Below are 13,731 nucleotides of genomic sequence, written 5' to 3'. Positions count from 1 at the left end.
TTCATTTTGAAAAAGAAGTAACAAGTAAAATATGCATTCAATAAAACGAACGGGAATAACCAATAAGGCAATCTAAGTAAATTATTGTCTACATTAACAGGATTAATGTATCTATATGAAAAACTTGTTCTTATATGATTGCAACTCACTATGAATGGTTTAACATATTTCCCTTTGTTATATACTATTTTCAATTTGTTATTTGTGCTGTTTATTATATTATATTTTGAATAATCTTCTAAATCTGGGTCACATAATTCATTCATATTTGTACCCGAATTTAACCAATCAGCATATACACCGTTATAATACAATGCACCATGAAATCCCACATTAGTGAAATTAATTTCTAAAATTCCACCACACGAGAAACCATATGGATTTAAGTAATTATCAACCGGTTGTGAATCCATATTACCTTTTTTAATTTCCCTATTTTGTAATATATAACTCCATAATGTCATTTGATATAAATTCATTATTTTGAATAAAACCGTTTACATATTTGTCCGCTTAGTTATGATCAAAAATTATCTTCGTTAATTAAAGTTAATATTTATATTTATTATTTTTATACTAATTTTAAGCAAAAAAAGATATTGTAATTTGATTAAAAATTTAAGATTATTTATCAAAGCAATAAAATTTCCAATTGTTAATAGAGTAATGCATTGCCAGATGTTAAATGGGAAATACACTCCTTTTAATTAGGTAATTGACCACTAACCACTTTCTGACATTAACCTAATTAACAAAAAAAGTATAATAGTCATATTAGGGACTAGATAGTAATTTATAATAACTTTATCGACAAGAAAACATTGTTTTTTAACTTAAAAATTTGAAAATAAAGATATGTGGGTCAAAATATATAATGAGAGACTATCGGATTGTGATAAGTTCACCCTTTGAAAAAAATTAAATTGTTTATTCAGGATTTTTTGTGAATTCAATTATAGATTGCCAACAATATTAAAGTTCTATTCCATCGCTACATATTGTCTCTGGTTTTTCTATTTCATCAATCACTAGAATCAGTGTAATTATATTCATAACTTCGTGCCTTATTAGTCGATAAATAAAATGATTATTATCACAAAATAAGTATATTAATTTTGTACATAAATAAAACGAAAGTTGTGAGCTAAATATTTGAAATAAACTATAATTTGATCCGTCTTCTTCCGTGGTAAACATTTGGATGAAAATAATAATGCACATGATATTTTCAAAACATGCATTTTTCGAATCTGTCAATGAAAAATAAAAAAAGTAATTAGAAGAAAAGCAAAGAATAATATTAAGAAGATTTTTCAATTGGAAATAATTGAAACCGCTGCATTGTGAAAATATGATTATGATAAGATTTAATGAACATCCAATTGGATAAATATGTTCAAGATATTCACAGAAATTGTTTATAAGATATTCATTAAGCCATAAAATAGAGAACAGTAACAATGAAATGCATTTGATGAATGCTGCAAGCGACAGTTGAATATCATTCATTTTGAAAAAGAAGTAACAAGTAAAATATGCATTCAATAAAACGAACGGGAATAACCAATAAGGCAATCTAAGTAAATTATTGTCTACATTAACAGGATTAATGTATCTATATGAAAACTTTGTTCGAATATGATTGCAGTTATCAATATATGGGGCAATATATTGATTTTTACTATATCTTATTCTTAACTTGTTATTTGAGTTATTTATTATTGCGAAGTCTGAAATATCTTCTAAGCAAATGTTTGGTTCTGTTAATGGAAATTCCCACTCATATCCTCTATTATATGGTAAAATACCTACAAAATCATTATTTGTGAAATTTATCTCCAAAATTCCATCTTTAGAAATACCAAATGGTCTTAAATACTGTCTTCCAGACAATGATTGCAATGTTCCGTTTGTTATTCCTCTATTCAGTTGGATATAGTTCCATAATGTCAACATAAAAATGTTAAAACTTTCAATTAAACCACTTTTTTATTTGTTTGCTTCACTATTTTCATAAATTAAGCATATCTCTATAATTCCTTTATTTGTATTTAATTTAATCTTCTAGTAATAAAGATTTTATGAAAAAAAGAAGTTGTAAAAATATGATAAGAACTAAATTCTTAATAATCATTTCATATTTTGATGAAAAATAAATATGCTAGTTCATAAATAAACTGTTTAGTTATAAGTTTTTATATGTTATCCTTAAAAAAAATAAATTTTATTAAATTCGGAATTTTGATCACTTTTTAAACTTTGAAGTGGGTATCATTATCAGAGTATTTTCTTATATTTCATCTTTATACATAAAAATTGAAACATTTGAATCAGATAAATTCTAGATAAGTTACAAGATTGGAAACTTCATATCTAGCAAATCTAAAAACAAAATGATTTGTTGGATATAATAAATATAATAATGCACTTATCGCTAGAAAACAATACTTGATAATTACTGGTCCTTGTTCATCAAAGGGGAGCAAGAACATAAGAATTATAGACATAATGGCTTCAAGCCACCATTTATCAATATTTGCTATTGAAAAGTAATTTAGATAATTAGATGAAATACAAAAAATAAAAATGGTTGTTTTTTCTAAATTAGAAAAGTCTCCACAATGTTTATGACATATAATTATAAGCGCCATACTAATAGCATCTCCGATTGGATAAGCATGCTCTAGGAATATGCAACAGTTATTAATAATCCATTCATTTGACCATATAATAGAGAATAATGATAATGATAAAATTTTGATATAGGGTGTCCAAAGGTGCGTTTAGCACAGCGCTCTATATGAGACTATTAAAGGAGATATATGCTGATTATAAATATATAATAAAAAATATGAATATATGTATATGATGAGTAAGTTGTATTTTGGCGCCATGCCGGGATATAAAATGAATTTTGAGACAAGAGGCGGTTTCGCGGGAAATTTTGGCGGGATTTTTTTCATTTTTTTAATGAATCATAAAGAAAACATCCTCGCTCTTGCAAAAAAATGCAAAGACTGTAAAAAAATCTACGAGACATTGGTAAAATGCTTCGGTATGGATGCTCCTAGCTATTCCACTGTAACGTATCATGTTAGGATGTATCACTTCATGAACAAAAAGGCGCCCATCATAAAAATTGACAAAAAATCGCCGGATCAAAGAAAAATCAAAGCAATTCTTCAAGCGCTAGATGAAGACCCAAGAGCATCACTCAGAAGGATAGAGGAGATGACAAAGATACCACGTACAACAGTCAGTTATTATCTGCACAATTATTTGAACTACAAACTAGCGTATACACGTTGGGTTCCGCACAACCTTAATTCAGTTCAAAAAAATCTAGAGTCCAATCTTCGAAAGAGCTCCTCTCTATATTGGGTGCGTATCAATCCAAGAAGTTTCGCTTTTTAGTAACAGGGGATGAGTCTTGGTTTCAATATGCAACAGAAGCCAAAATCATGTGGATCCCGAAGGATGAAAATCCGCAAACATTCCCGAAGAAAAAAATTGACACACCAATGATTATGTTGTCGGTTTTTTGGGGCGTGAATGGCATCATCGCAATTGATATTCTTCAAAAACCTAATACGATGAATGCTCAGTATCTAATTGACAATGTTCTTACTCAAATTATCAATTCTGATGAGTTTGAGAAATCCAAACAACAAAAACAAAAGTTTGCAATTCATTTTGATAATTCAAGAGTTCACAAAAGTCATAAGGTAATGAATTACTTGGTGGAAAACAATGTCAAAGTTGTTCCAAACCCAATTTATTCACCTGATATTGCACCCTCTGACTTTTATTTATTCGGCACGCTAAAAAAGAGAGCTGAAGGACGCGAATTCGCGAGTCCAGATGATCTTGAAAATTTTGTAAGAGAGCAATTTGAGCAATTTTCTCATGATGATTTAAAGCGTGTCTTTCAAGCCTGGATCGATCGCTGCGAACGCGTGATTGAGAAATTTTTCGGATTGTTTGTTGATAAAATACCGGAGAAATAATGCGTGGAGAATCAAAAATAGAAATAGACAATATAATAATCTAAGTAAATTGTTGTCAACATTAATAGGATTTATGTATCTATATGTAACTTTTGTTCGATTATGATGGCAATTTGCAATATATGGTGCTATTGTTTTACTATTACTGTATTTAATTATAAAATTATAGCTTGTTTTGTTTATTACTTTATTTTCGGGATAATCTTCTAAATCAGGGCCACATAAGAGTTCAAACAATTTATTGTTATTGTATTCATCATTATACATTAAAACACCGTTGAATTCATTATTACTGAAATTAATTTCAAGAATTCCGCCTTGAGAAATGCCAAATGGCCTCAAATATTCTATATTTGTCTCTGGTCGGACAGTTTGTTTTATAATTTCTCTATTTACCATTATATACCCCCATATAGTAAGCATTAGAAAAAAAATATTTTCAAATAAACTTTGCTCCCTTCATAATACTTGAAAAATATCTTCAAATTTATACAATAACAATTGGTGCACTAAATTTACTGCCTAATTTATTAGATAAAATATTGTAAAATATTATTTCTTAATATTTCGTATAATCTCTGAATTAATTGCTGTGTATTCTGTTATGTAATATGTTTAATATAGTAGAATTTCTGAAATATTCAATACAAGTAAAAAAAAATCAAAATTAGAGCTTAGTTTTCTTGATTTATATCTTCAAACCAAATGGTGTATATAGTTTTCAAGTAAATCCTTGAAACAATGTAAATGAATTGATAATATGGAAAAGAAAAAACATATATTAGATTTAATTTGATTCATTTCTATGTATCGTATGTAATATAATGGCATTTACAGTGAACATCTCAAAATGTTGTTAACGAATCTATAATATGGAAATTCATTGTTATTACAAATTAAATTAATATATATATTTAAGATTAATATGAAAGATATTAATTTTTACAATTATTCCATGAATAATAGTAATTGGATGCTAAAACAAGCTAAAGTTAAATATCAAAATACCTGAATTAAAAATGATTCATCTCGATTGGTGTTTATAGAGGAGCAATATAACTATGGAAAATCTTTGCATGCAAAATGTCTATATCGATATTCAATAATCCTCACAATATATTAATTAATGTTATTGACGACTGTGAAAGTGAAAATATCAAGAACAAGTAGATCCTAAATAGTTTTATATATCTATTTTCTATATTGAGATGCTAAAAACCAAGAGGAACAACATGTATAAATGTGTGGTTTTAAAATAGAAATACATACAAAAAAATATTTAAAATATTATACAAACAAAAAAAATCTATTGATTAGATATATTTGATGTGATAAATGATGCCAAATTTGCAACAGTCATTGATCTGTTAAGTGCGTATTGTTCTGGTGTTTTATCAGCTAGTTCTGGATCGAAATCCCATCCGATTGTCTCAATAAACTCAAGAAGAATCATATTATCACGTTTGAAAAAGAAAAATCCTGCAGAATAACCATCTGGAAGCCAGTTTAAGCAAACTCCTTTCTTAAACTTTCCAATCTGCTTCGATCTGACTCTTTGGACAAATGAATCACTTCGAAGCATCGAAAAAACAATGTATCCGTAATCTTCTTGTGAAAAAATGAAAGAAACAAGCGGACAAGTCCAAAGATCTCTGTTGTAGATCTCACACATATATAGTTTAATGCTTTGGTTTTGATGAACAATGTCAATGTTGTTCCAAAGGTTGTTTTCAATGAAAAGTTCTGTTAATTTCATGATTTGTTGGATTGTCAACGGAATATTCATTGCAAGGCTGCTTAGATAGATATTCAATGTACTAGGTGGGTCAAAGAGGAATGGATCTGAGTCTGGACTGCTTAAATTCTTCCATTTAAAATTCATATCAAATTCAAATGGATGTCTGTATAAACAAGCTTTCTTGGATGAATATTGAAAGTGCATTAGTTCAGAAAACATGATTAATGGATCAACAGCTTCATTTGAAATCTTAGTTGCAGGAAGATCAAGAACAAAGCAATATTTCTCGGAAAAAACGTTTGCAATGTTAAATTGAGAAAGATCTGTAAAAGCTTTTTTGGCTCTATCTGATATTGACTCATATAAAAAACTTGGATATATGAATTCTACTGAAATAGATTGAATTGGTAACTGTGCTGTAATATCCATTGGTGGAGGAACTGTTTGGACAAATAAAAGTCTCGGGTTATGCGTGAAAATTGTTTGAACCATTTGATTTATTATTTTTTTAGAGGAATTGAATGTTAATATGTTGTAACCGAATTTTTGAAACTTTGTGGAAAGTGCTGGTAATACAATCCAAAATGGTTCGTTTTGTATTTGTATAGATAACGATTTTTGTTTAAAATCTATGAGCTGAATTTCCATGAAATATATTTCAAGTACTAATTTGGAGATATTTGGTTGCTGTCCTTCAACTTGTGAAGATGGAAACAATACATAAAAACAATCATTATGAAATTGAATGAAAATATTTGTAGGTTTTGATGAAACACCCTTTGCTATAAGTATTAATGGGCCAATACATGATTTATTTTGTGATAAATCTTCAATTTTATCAGGGATAGTTAACATGGATATCCAATTATAAAAATGAAAGTATAGGAATGACCATTATTTTCCTGTTGTTTTGACTTTCTGTTTTATATTTGTTATCACATTATTTTGATATAAGAATAAAATTTGCTTGAAATTATATGATTTCATGAGGTGCAAGTTTGCTAAAGCTTGATCCATATTGCATGATAATGATAAATCTTGATTGGATTGTTCAATAATAGAATGTTATAATGGTAATCAAATTATCATTTTCAATTTGGGTAACTCGTATATAAGTTTGATTACATATTTGTATTGTTATGAAGATGTCATTAATATATCATAATAATCTTTTAATAAACAAAATAATATTAATCTTCTTGTGCATATTCTCTTTCTTGTGCTTCGTAATAGTCTTTGTATTGATGTCTAGCGGCTCTTCTACGCTGCTTATCTAAGAAGCGGCAATGTTCAATAGTAAATTGCTTTGTTTTAAGCATATACCATTTATCAATCGGATCTCTATTAAATTCTCTATTAACTCTATCTATTTCATTTGCTAAATGTTCTGATTTTCGTTTCAATTCATTTCGAGCTGTTTCGAAAGCATTAAATGACATAATATCATTTTCATAAGGTGTAAAGCATCGATTAATTTTCTTTGTTGATGGAATTGGAAGCTGTTTTCGTGATATAACTGTTTCTGATCTTAAAGAATTCATTTCTGCGAGGAATTCGATTGGTTCTATACCTGCACCTTCGCCTTCCCAGTATGATTTATCAATATATTCTGGTTCGCGTCTGTTATCAAATTGCTCAAGGACTACTGTATTTGTTAACGTCTGTGTTACTGGAGTAAAACGTCTTCTTGGTGTTTCTGGAGGATGAAGTGTTGGTGGCTTTTGTCCACGAGATTCATACCATTCGCGCCGATGCTTCTCTGCTCTACGAAGAAACCCAGCACGCATCTAAAAATAAAAAAAAACAACTCAAAAATTTTTGTACGTTAAAAATGTAAACTACACAATATATATTGCTCATCATATTCACTCACCATATTTAATGGCATTGATTCTGATGTTGGGAAAATCACTTGCAGCTGTCATATTTCCTTCAAGTGAAGCTTTTTCATTCAAGAAATTCATCAAAAAATGACTTTAATTCAAAATTGCTGAGAAAATCAAGCCCTTACTCTCTAATCAATTGGAGTGTTCTCTAAGATTTCTCGGCAAAATATTCTCAAATGTATTTATTCATATCTTTAGTTTATATATTCTATCTAAATCTATTCAATTATCGCCGAGTTAATTTTCTTTAACAGAAATCTTGTTAGCATCTATAGTGGGGTCTCGACCACGATTTAACAAAATCTAAATTCTGATTTTATAATGGTCAGAAACATATCACTATTAATCAGTATTACAGTCGAAAGGGAATTACTACATTAGGTCATGTTAACCAAATTACATGTAACCTGATCCTAATTTTTCTGATTATATCTCATACACTCCTCAATAGATATTTGGGAGTCGTTAATAAGGAAACAAATTGAAATTTGCATTTGTCGAATGTCGGAAATGATATAAATATTCATTCTGGCAAATATGTTAATATCCCGAGACAATTTTCTTCCAATCGTAATAAGACCTTTTGAAATTTATTTCTTGTTGGATGCTTTGCTCAACCCCAAATTTTAAACAAACAGTTCAAAAGATTATGAAATCCATAATTTATCTTTTCTGAAATTATCTTCTATTATCCAATAACATCATATTATAAAATTTAAGGTTTTGAAATCCAATGAGGATGACACAATTTTTTTGGTTGCGCAAGAATCCTCAGAAATAAAAAATAAAATAATATTTCGTTAATTGATTAGTATGTCTCTAAGAAGAACAAGACCAAAACCAATGCATCCCATTGGAAATACCAAGCGTAAATCAAGTGGGAGTGAGGGTTTTAGTCCAAAACAAAGTTCAGAAAATGAATCTTATTCTTCCCAACAAGACAACCAGCCAGAAAGCCAATCGGAACAAAACGTGCCAGATGTTTGTTCTGATTCTGAGCGAAATGACTCGCAACGCCTTGAAATATTAATGAACTTCCTTAGAACGATAGCTGATCAGCTAGGAATTACACAGCAAGATGAGGCTTCCCTAAAATGTCAGGTTTCGACAAGAATTCATGAATTAATTAAGATTAATGGTAAAATGTCAAAACAAAACGTCTCGGAAGTAGCATCGAATGATCCATTAGTACAAAATTCAGATTCAGAATCTTCCAAATCTCAAGATATTGCTGAAGAAAGCAAGGAAAACTCTAAATCTGTAAAACAATTAGAAGATGAGATAAAGCAATTAAAGCAAGAGTTAGACGAACAAACGAACCGTGCTGATTCTCTCGAAGAGATGAATGAAAAATTCAGATCTCTTTTACCAGATTCTGAAGATTTCGAATCTGCTTACAGCCAACTCAAAAGTCTATGTGAAAATAGCAACTCTACTATTGACGATAATGATTCTGAAGAAAAGAGTCATAAAAAGCGTCATCACAAAGACTTGATTGGAAAATTAAACGAAAAGAACAATGAAATCAAGCAACTCGAAAAGGAAATCAAGAGTTTGAAACTAACTTTGAGTGAACGATCCAATGAACTCAACAACATTCGTAGAACTTTGGCAGAAAAAGAAGAAGAAATTGAAAATTTGAATAAAAACAGTTCTAATTCTTCAAATGAAGAAGATCTTAAGAAGAAAGATGAAGAAATCGAAAAACTGAAAGAAGAAATCGAGAAGTTAAATAGTAAACCACAGAAAGAAGAAGAAAACGAAGAGAAAGATAAAGAAAATGATTCAGAAGAAGGTGAAGAAAATACAAGTGAAAAGTCACATCATAAGAAACATCATAAAGACTTGATTGGTAAACTTAACAAGAAGAACAACGAAATTAAACAACTTGAGAAAGAAATCAAAGGTCTTAAATTAACATTAAGTGAAAGATCAAATGAATTAAACAACATTCGTAGGACATTAGCAGAGAAAGAAAATAATTCCAATGACGAAACTCTTCAAAAGAAAGTAGAAGAAATCGAAAATCTTAAGAAAGAAATCGAAGAATTCAAGAACAAGAGTTCTAATGAAGAAGAACTTAATTCTCTTCGCGAATCCAACCAAAAACTGAAAGAAGAAATCGAGAAGTTAAGCAATAAACCACAGAAAGAAGAAGGTAACGAAGAGAAAGATAAAGAAAATGATTCAGAAGAAGGTGAAGAAAATACAAGTGAAAAGTCACATCATAAGAAACATCATAAAGACTTGATTGGTAAACTTAACAAGAAGAACAACGAAATTAAACAACTCGAGAAAGAAATCAAGAGTTTGAAATTAACATTAAGTGAACGCTCCAATGAACTCAACAACATTCGCAGAACATTAGCAGAGAAAGAACAAGAAATGGAGAATTTGAAGAATGGAGAAGGAAATACACAAAACAATGAAGAACTAAATCAACTCAAAGAAGACAACAATAAACAGAAAGAAGAACTTGAATCATTGAAGAAACAATTACAAGATAAAGATGCAGAACTTGAACAGATTAGAAGTAACACAAATACAAGTACAATTACAGAAGAAAGTAAAGAAATGAACAGTGACAATGATGATGAAGAAAGTGAGAAGTCACAAAGTAAATCGGGTCACAAGAAACATCATAAAGACTTGATTGGTAAACTCAATCAAAAGAACAACGAAATCAAACAACTCGAGAAAGAAATCAAGAGTTTGAAACTTACATTAAGTGAAAGATCAAATGAATTAAACAACATTCGCAGAACATTAACAGAGAAAGAACAAGAAATAGATAATTTGAAGAAATCTGGATCAAATTCTTCAAATGAAGAAGATCTTAAGAAGAAAGATGAAGAAATCAAATCTCTTCGTGAATCAAATGATAAGTTGCAAAAAGAACTTTTAACTCGAGATGAAGAAATCGAGAAGTTAAGCAATAAACCACAGAAAGAAGAAGAAAACGAAGAGAAAGATAAAGAAAATGATTCAGAAGAAGGTGAAGAAAATACAAGTGAAAAGTCACATCATAAGAAACATCATAAAGACTTGATTGGTAAACTTAACAAGAAGAACAACGAAATTAAACAACTCGAGAAAGAAATCAAAGGTCTTAAATTAACATTAAGTGAAAGATCAAATGAATTAAACAACATTCGTAGGACATTAGCAGAGAAAGAACAAGAAATGGAGAACTTAAATGGATCTGTTCAAAACAAGAATGATGATGAAATCAAAGAACTTCAACAAGAGAATGAAAAACTCAAATCAGAACTCGCAAGTAAAGATGCAGAACTTGAACAGATTAGAAGTAACACAAATACAAGTACAATTACAGAAGAAAGTAAAGAAATGAACAGTGACAATGATGATGATGAAGAAAGTGAGAAGTCACAAAGTAAATCGGGTCACAAGAAACATCATAAAGACTTGATTGGTAAACTCAATCAAAAGAACAACGAAATCAAACAACTTGAGAAAGAAATCAAGAGTTTGAAACTTACATTAAGTGAAAGATCAAATGAATTAAACAACATTCGTAGGACATTGGCAGAGAAAGAAAACAATTCTAATGACGAAACTCTTCAAAAGAAAGAAGAAGAAATCGAGAATCTTAAGAAAGAAATCGATAATTTGAAGAAGTCTTCTTCAAATGAAGAAGAAACTAAGAGTCTTCGTGATGAAATTGAGAAGTTAAAGAAAGAACTCGAATCTAAAGAATCAATGAATACAAATACAAGCACTATCAATGAAGAAATTGATGGTGAAGCTAAAGAAAATGATTCTGAAGAAGAAAATACAAGTGAAAAGTCACATCACAAGAAACATCATAAAGACTTGATTGGTAAACTCAATCAAAAGAACAACGAAATCAAACAACTCGAGAAAGAAATCAAGAGTTTGAAATTAACATTAAGTGAGAGATCCAATGAATTAAACAACATTCGCAGAACATTAGCAGAGAAAGAAAATAATTCCAATGACGAAACTCTTCAAAAGAAAGTAGAAGAAATCGAAAATCTTAAGAAAGAAATCGAAGAATTCAAGAACAAGAGTTCTAATGAAGAAGAACTTAATTCTCTTCGCGAATCCAACCAAAAACTGAAAGAAGAAATCGAGAAGTTAAATAGTAAACCACAGAAAGAAGAAGAAAACGAAGAGAAAGATAAAGAAAATGATTCAGAAGAAGGTGAAGAAAATACAAGTGAAAAGTCACATCATAAGAAACATCATAAAGACTTGATTGGTAAACTTAACAAGAAGAACAACGAAATCAAACAACTCGAGAAAGAAATCAAAGGTCTTAAATTAACATTAAGTGAGAAATCAAATGAATTAAACAACATTCGTAGGACATTAGCAGAGAAAGAAAATAATTCCAATGACGAAACTCTTCAAAAGAAAGTAGAAGAAATCGAAAATCTTAAGAAAGAAATTAATTCCCTCACAGAAAGCAACGAAAATCTCAAGAATTTGATTGATGAAATGAAGAAGAAAGATACAACAAATAATAAATCTAAGACACCAGTCAAATTCATCAAGAAAGCGATGTCCGAAAAAGAACTTTCATTCAAACCAATGGCTCAAACTGTTAGATCTCGTGATCTCAACCTGACTGATTTCTCATTAAACGAAGAACAGTTCAGGCAAGAAATGGAGAGTTGGAAGAGAATTGCAACAGAAAGAGCACGTGAAAACGATGACTTGAGACAACAAATTAATTCAAGAGATCAAGAAATCGAAAAATTGAAGAAAGAAGAAAAGTCAACGAATTTCCAGATTTCAAAGATGAACAACGACAAACAAGAGCTTGCCAAGTTGCGACAAGACAACACATACAAAGATAAAGAGATCCAAAGATTGCTTTCTGAAGCAAGTTCCAAAGAAACAGAAAACAACAAACTCAAGACAGAATTGGACCAAAAGAACAACGAGTGCAATAAATTGAAGACATTGAATAACTCAAAGGAGAACGACATTAAACAATTGAAACAAGACTTGTCACATAAAGACAATGAAATACAGGCCCTCAAGAACGAAATCCACAGTAAAGAAAACGAAATCATCAAAGTAAAGAACGAAGGTTTGATGAATTCTGTCACTCAGCTCCAAAGAAAAGTCGCTGCATTGACAACAGACAAAACGATGCTTACCGAAGAAGTCAAGCTTCACACGTCTAGACTCAGTGTTCTCGCGGCTGAAAGGAAGAGCAGAGAAGAAGAGGAACAGCTAATGGCGAAACTGAAGAGAAGATTAATCGCAAAAGATGTCGAATTGCAAGAAAAAGACAGACAATTGGAGTTTTTGAATTCTTCGGTGAAGAAACTGAAGAAAGAAAACGAACAATTGAACAACGAATTAAAGGAGAAAAACCTAAGATTATCTCAGTTAGATAATGTCCATGAATCTGCAATTCGGACAATGAGGAGACGACAGGCGACTAAGAAATCAGGGATATAATTAGTAATTAATTTTTATTCTTTATTTATTTGTTATTTTTATTTTATTTTTGTATCCATAATTGATTTTGAATAAAAAACTTTTTTTGCATCCACTTAAGCATATCTTACATTCATACTTAATTCTACATCATCTAAATAAGTTATCTTTATTTTGGTTGATGACAAATTCTGTATATATTTATCTCTAAGGATATAAATTTACTTTATATATCTTGATAATCCCAAAATTTATAGATGTGGATTTCATTCTGCCATAGAAATACGTGTTTTCGATATCACGTTAATGAATATCATTTAATTGCTTAGCTATTGAGTATGAAAAAAGTGTCAAATTTTTCAAGAATGAATTTGATGTTTGTCTTCTGATACACTAACGATCGAATTTGTTGGCAATAAAACCATTGCAATTCCAAATGGTTGTTTTAGGGATCCAATCAAATATATTATCGTGAAAGATGGCTTCGAAATTCTTCATGAAAGGACTTTTTTCAACTTTAGGAATTTAATAAATATTTCCTTACCTGCATCACTAACAACAATAAAAAATGAAGGATTTTTCCTATCTTCATATATGCAACATTTATTTTTGCCAAAAAATGTCCAGAATTTTGATGGGACACCATTTGATCTTTCACCAATTG

General features: G+C 29.8%; 3 protein-coding genes and 1 pseudogene across 4 annotated transcripts, besides 2 other annotated features; 2 read left to right on the top strand and 2 right to left on the bottom strand.

Annotated features, from left to right (window-relative positions):
• The first annotated feature begins 2,763 nt into the window (after nucleotides 1–2,763).
• Nucleotides 2,764–2,791: a terminal%2Cinverted (terminal inverted repeat of Mariner transposon ID:TVAGG3_0505380).
• Nucleotides 2,764–3,964: a mobile genetic element.
• Nucleotides 2,860–3,964, top strand: TVAGG3_0505390 (annotated as a pseudogene). The gene has a single exon. A coding segment is annotated over exon 1 (1,105 nt).
• Nucleotides 3,965–5,255: 1,291 nt separating this feature from the next.
• On the bottom strand, nucleotides 5,256–6,650 carry TVAGG3_0505370 (uncharacterized protein; the record flags this gene model as incomplete). The annotated part of the gene is made up of 1 exon (XM_001326547.1): nucleotides 5,314–6,237. One exon carries the CDS (start codon nucleotides 6,235–6,237, stop codon nucleotides 5,314–5,316), a length of 924 nt encoding a protein of 307 aa, XP_001326582.1.
• Nucleotides 6,651–6,746: 96 nt separating this feature from the next.
• TVAGG3_0505360 (uncharacterized protein) lies at nucleotides 6,747–7,532 on the bottom strand (the record flags this gene model as incomplete). Its single annotated transcript, XM_001326546.1, has 1 exon — nucleotides 6,936–7,532. One exon carries the CDS (start codon nucleotides 7,530–7,532, stop codon nucleotides 6,936–6,938), a length of 597 nt encoding a protein of 198 aa, XP_001326581.1.
• An 897-nt stretch (nucleotides 7,533–8,429) lies between these two features.
• On the top strand, nucleotides 8,430–13,177 carry TVAGG3_0505350 (uncharacterized protein; the record flags this gene model as incomplete). Its single annotated transcript, XM_001326545.1, has 1 exon — nucleotides 8,445–13,088. The coding sequence occupies one exon, from the start codon at nucleotides 8,445–8,447 to the stop codon at nucleotides 13,086–13,088; it is 4,644 nt and encodes a 1,547-aa protein (XP_001326580.1).
• Between the last annotated feature and the right edge of the window lie 554 nt (nucleotides 13,178–13,731).

This window comes from Trichomonas vaginalis, chromosome II (assembly GCF_026262505.1).
Source record: "Trichomonas vaginalis G3 chromosome II, whole genome shotgun sequence".
Classification (NCBI taxonomy): domain Eukaryota; phylum Parabasalia; order Trichomonadida; family Trichomonadidae; genus Trichomonas; species Trichomonas vaginalis.
Note: the sequence above shows the minus strand (reverse complement) of the source record. Positions and strands in the feature narration are given on the sequence as shown.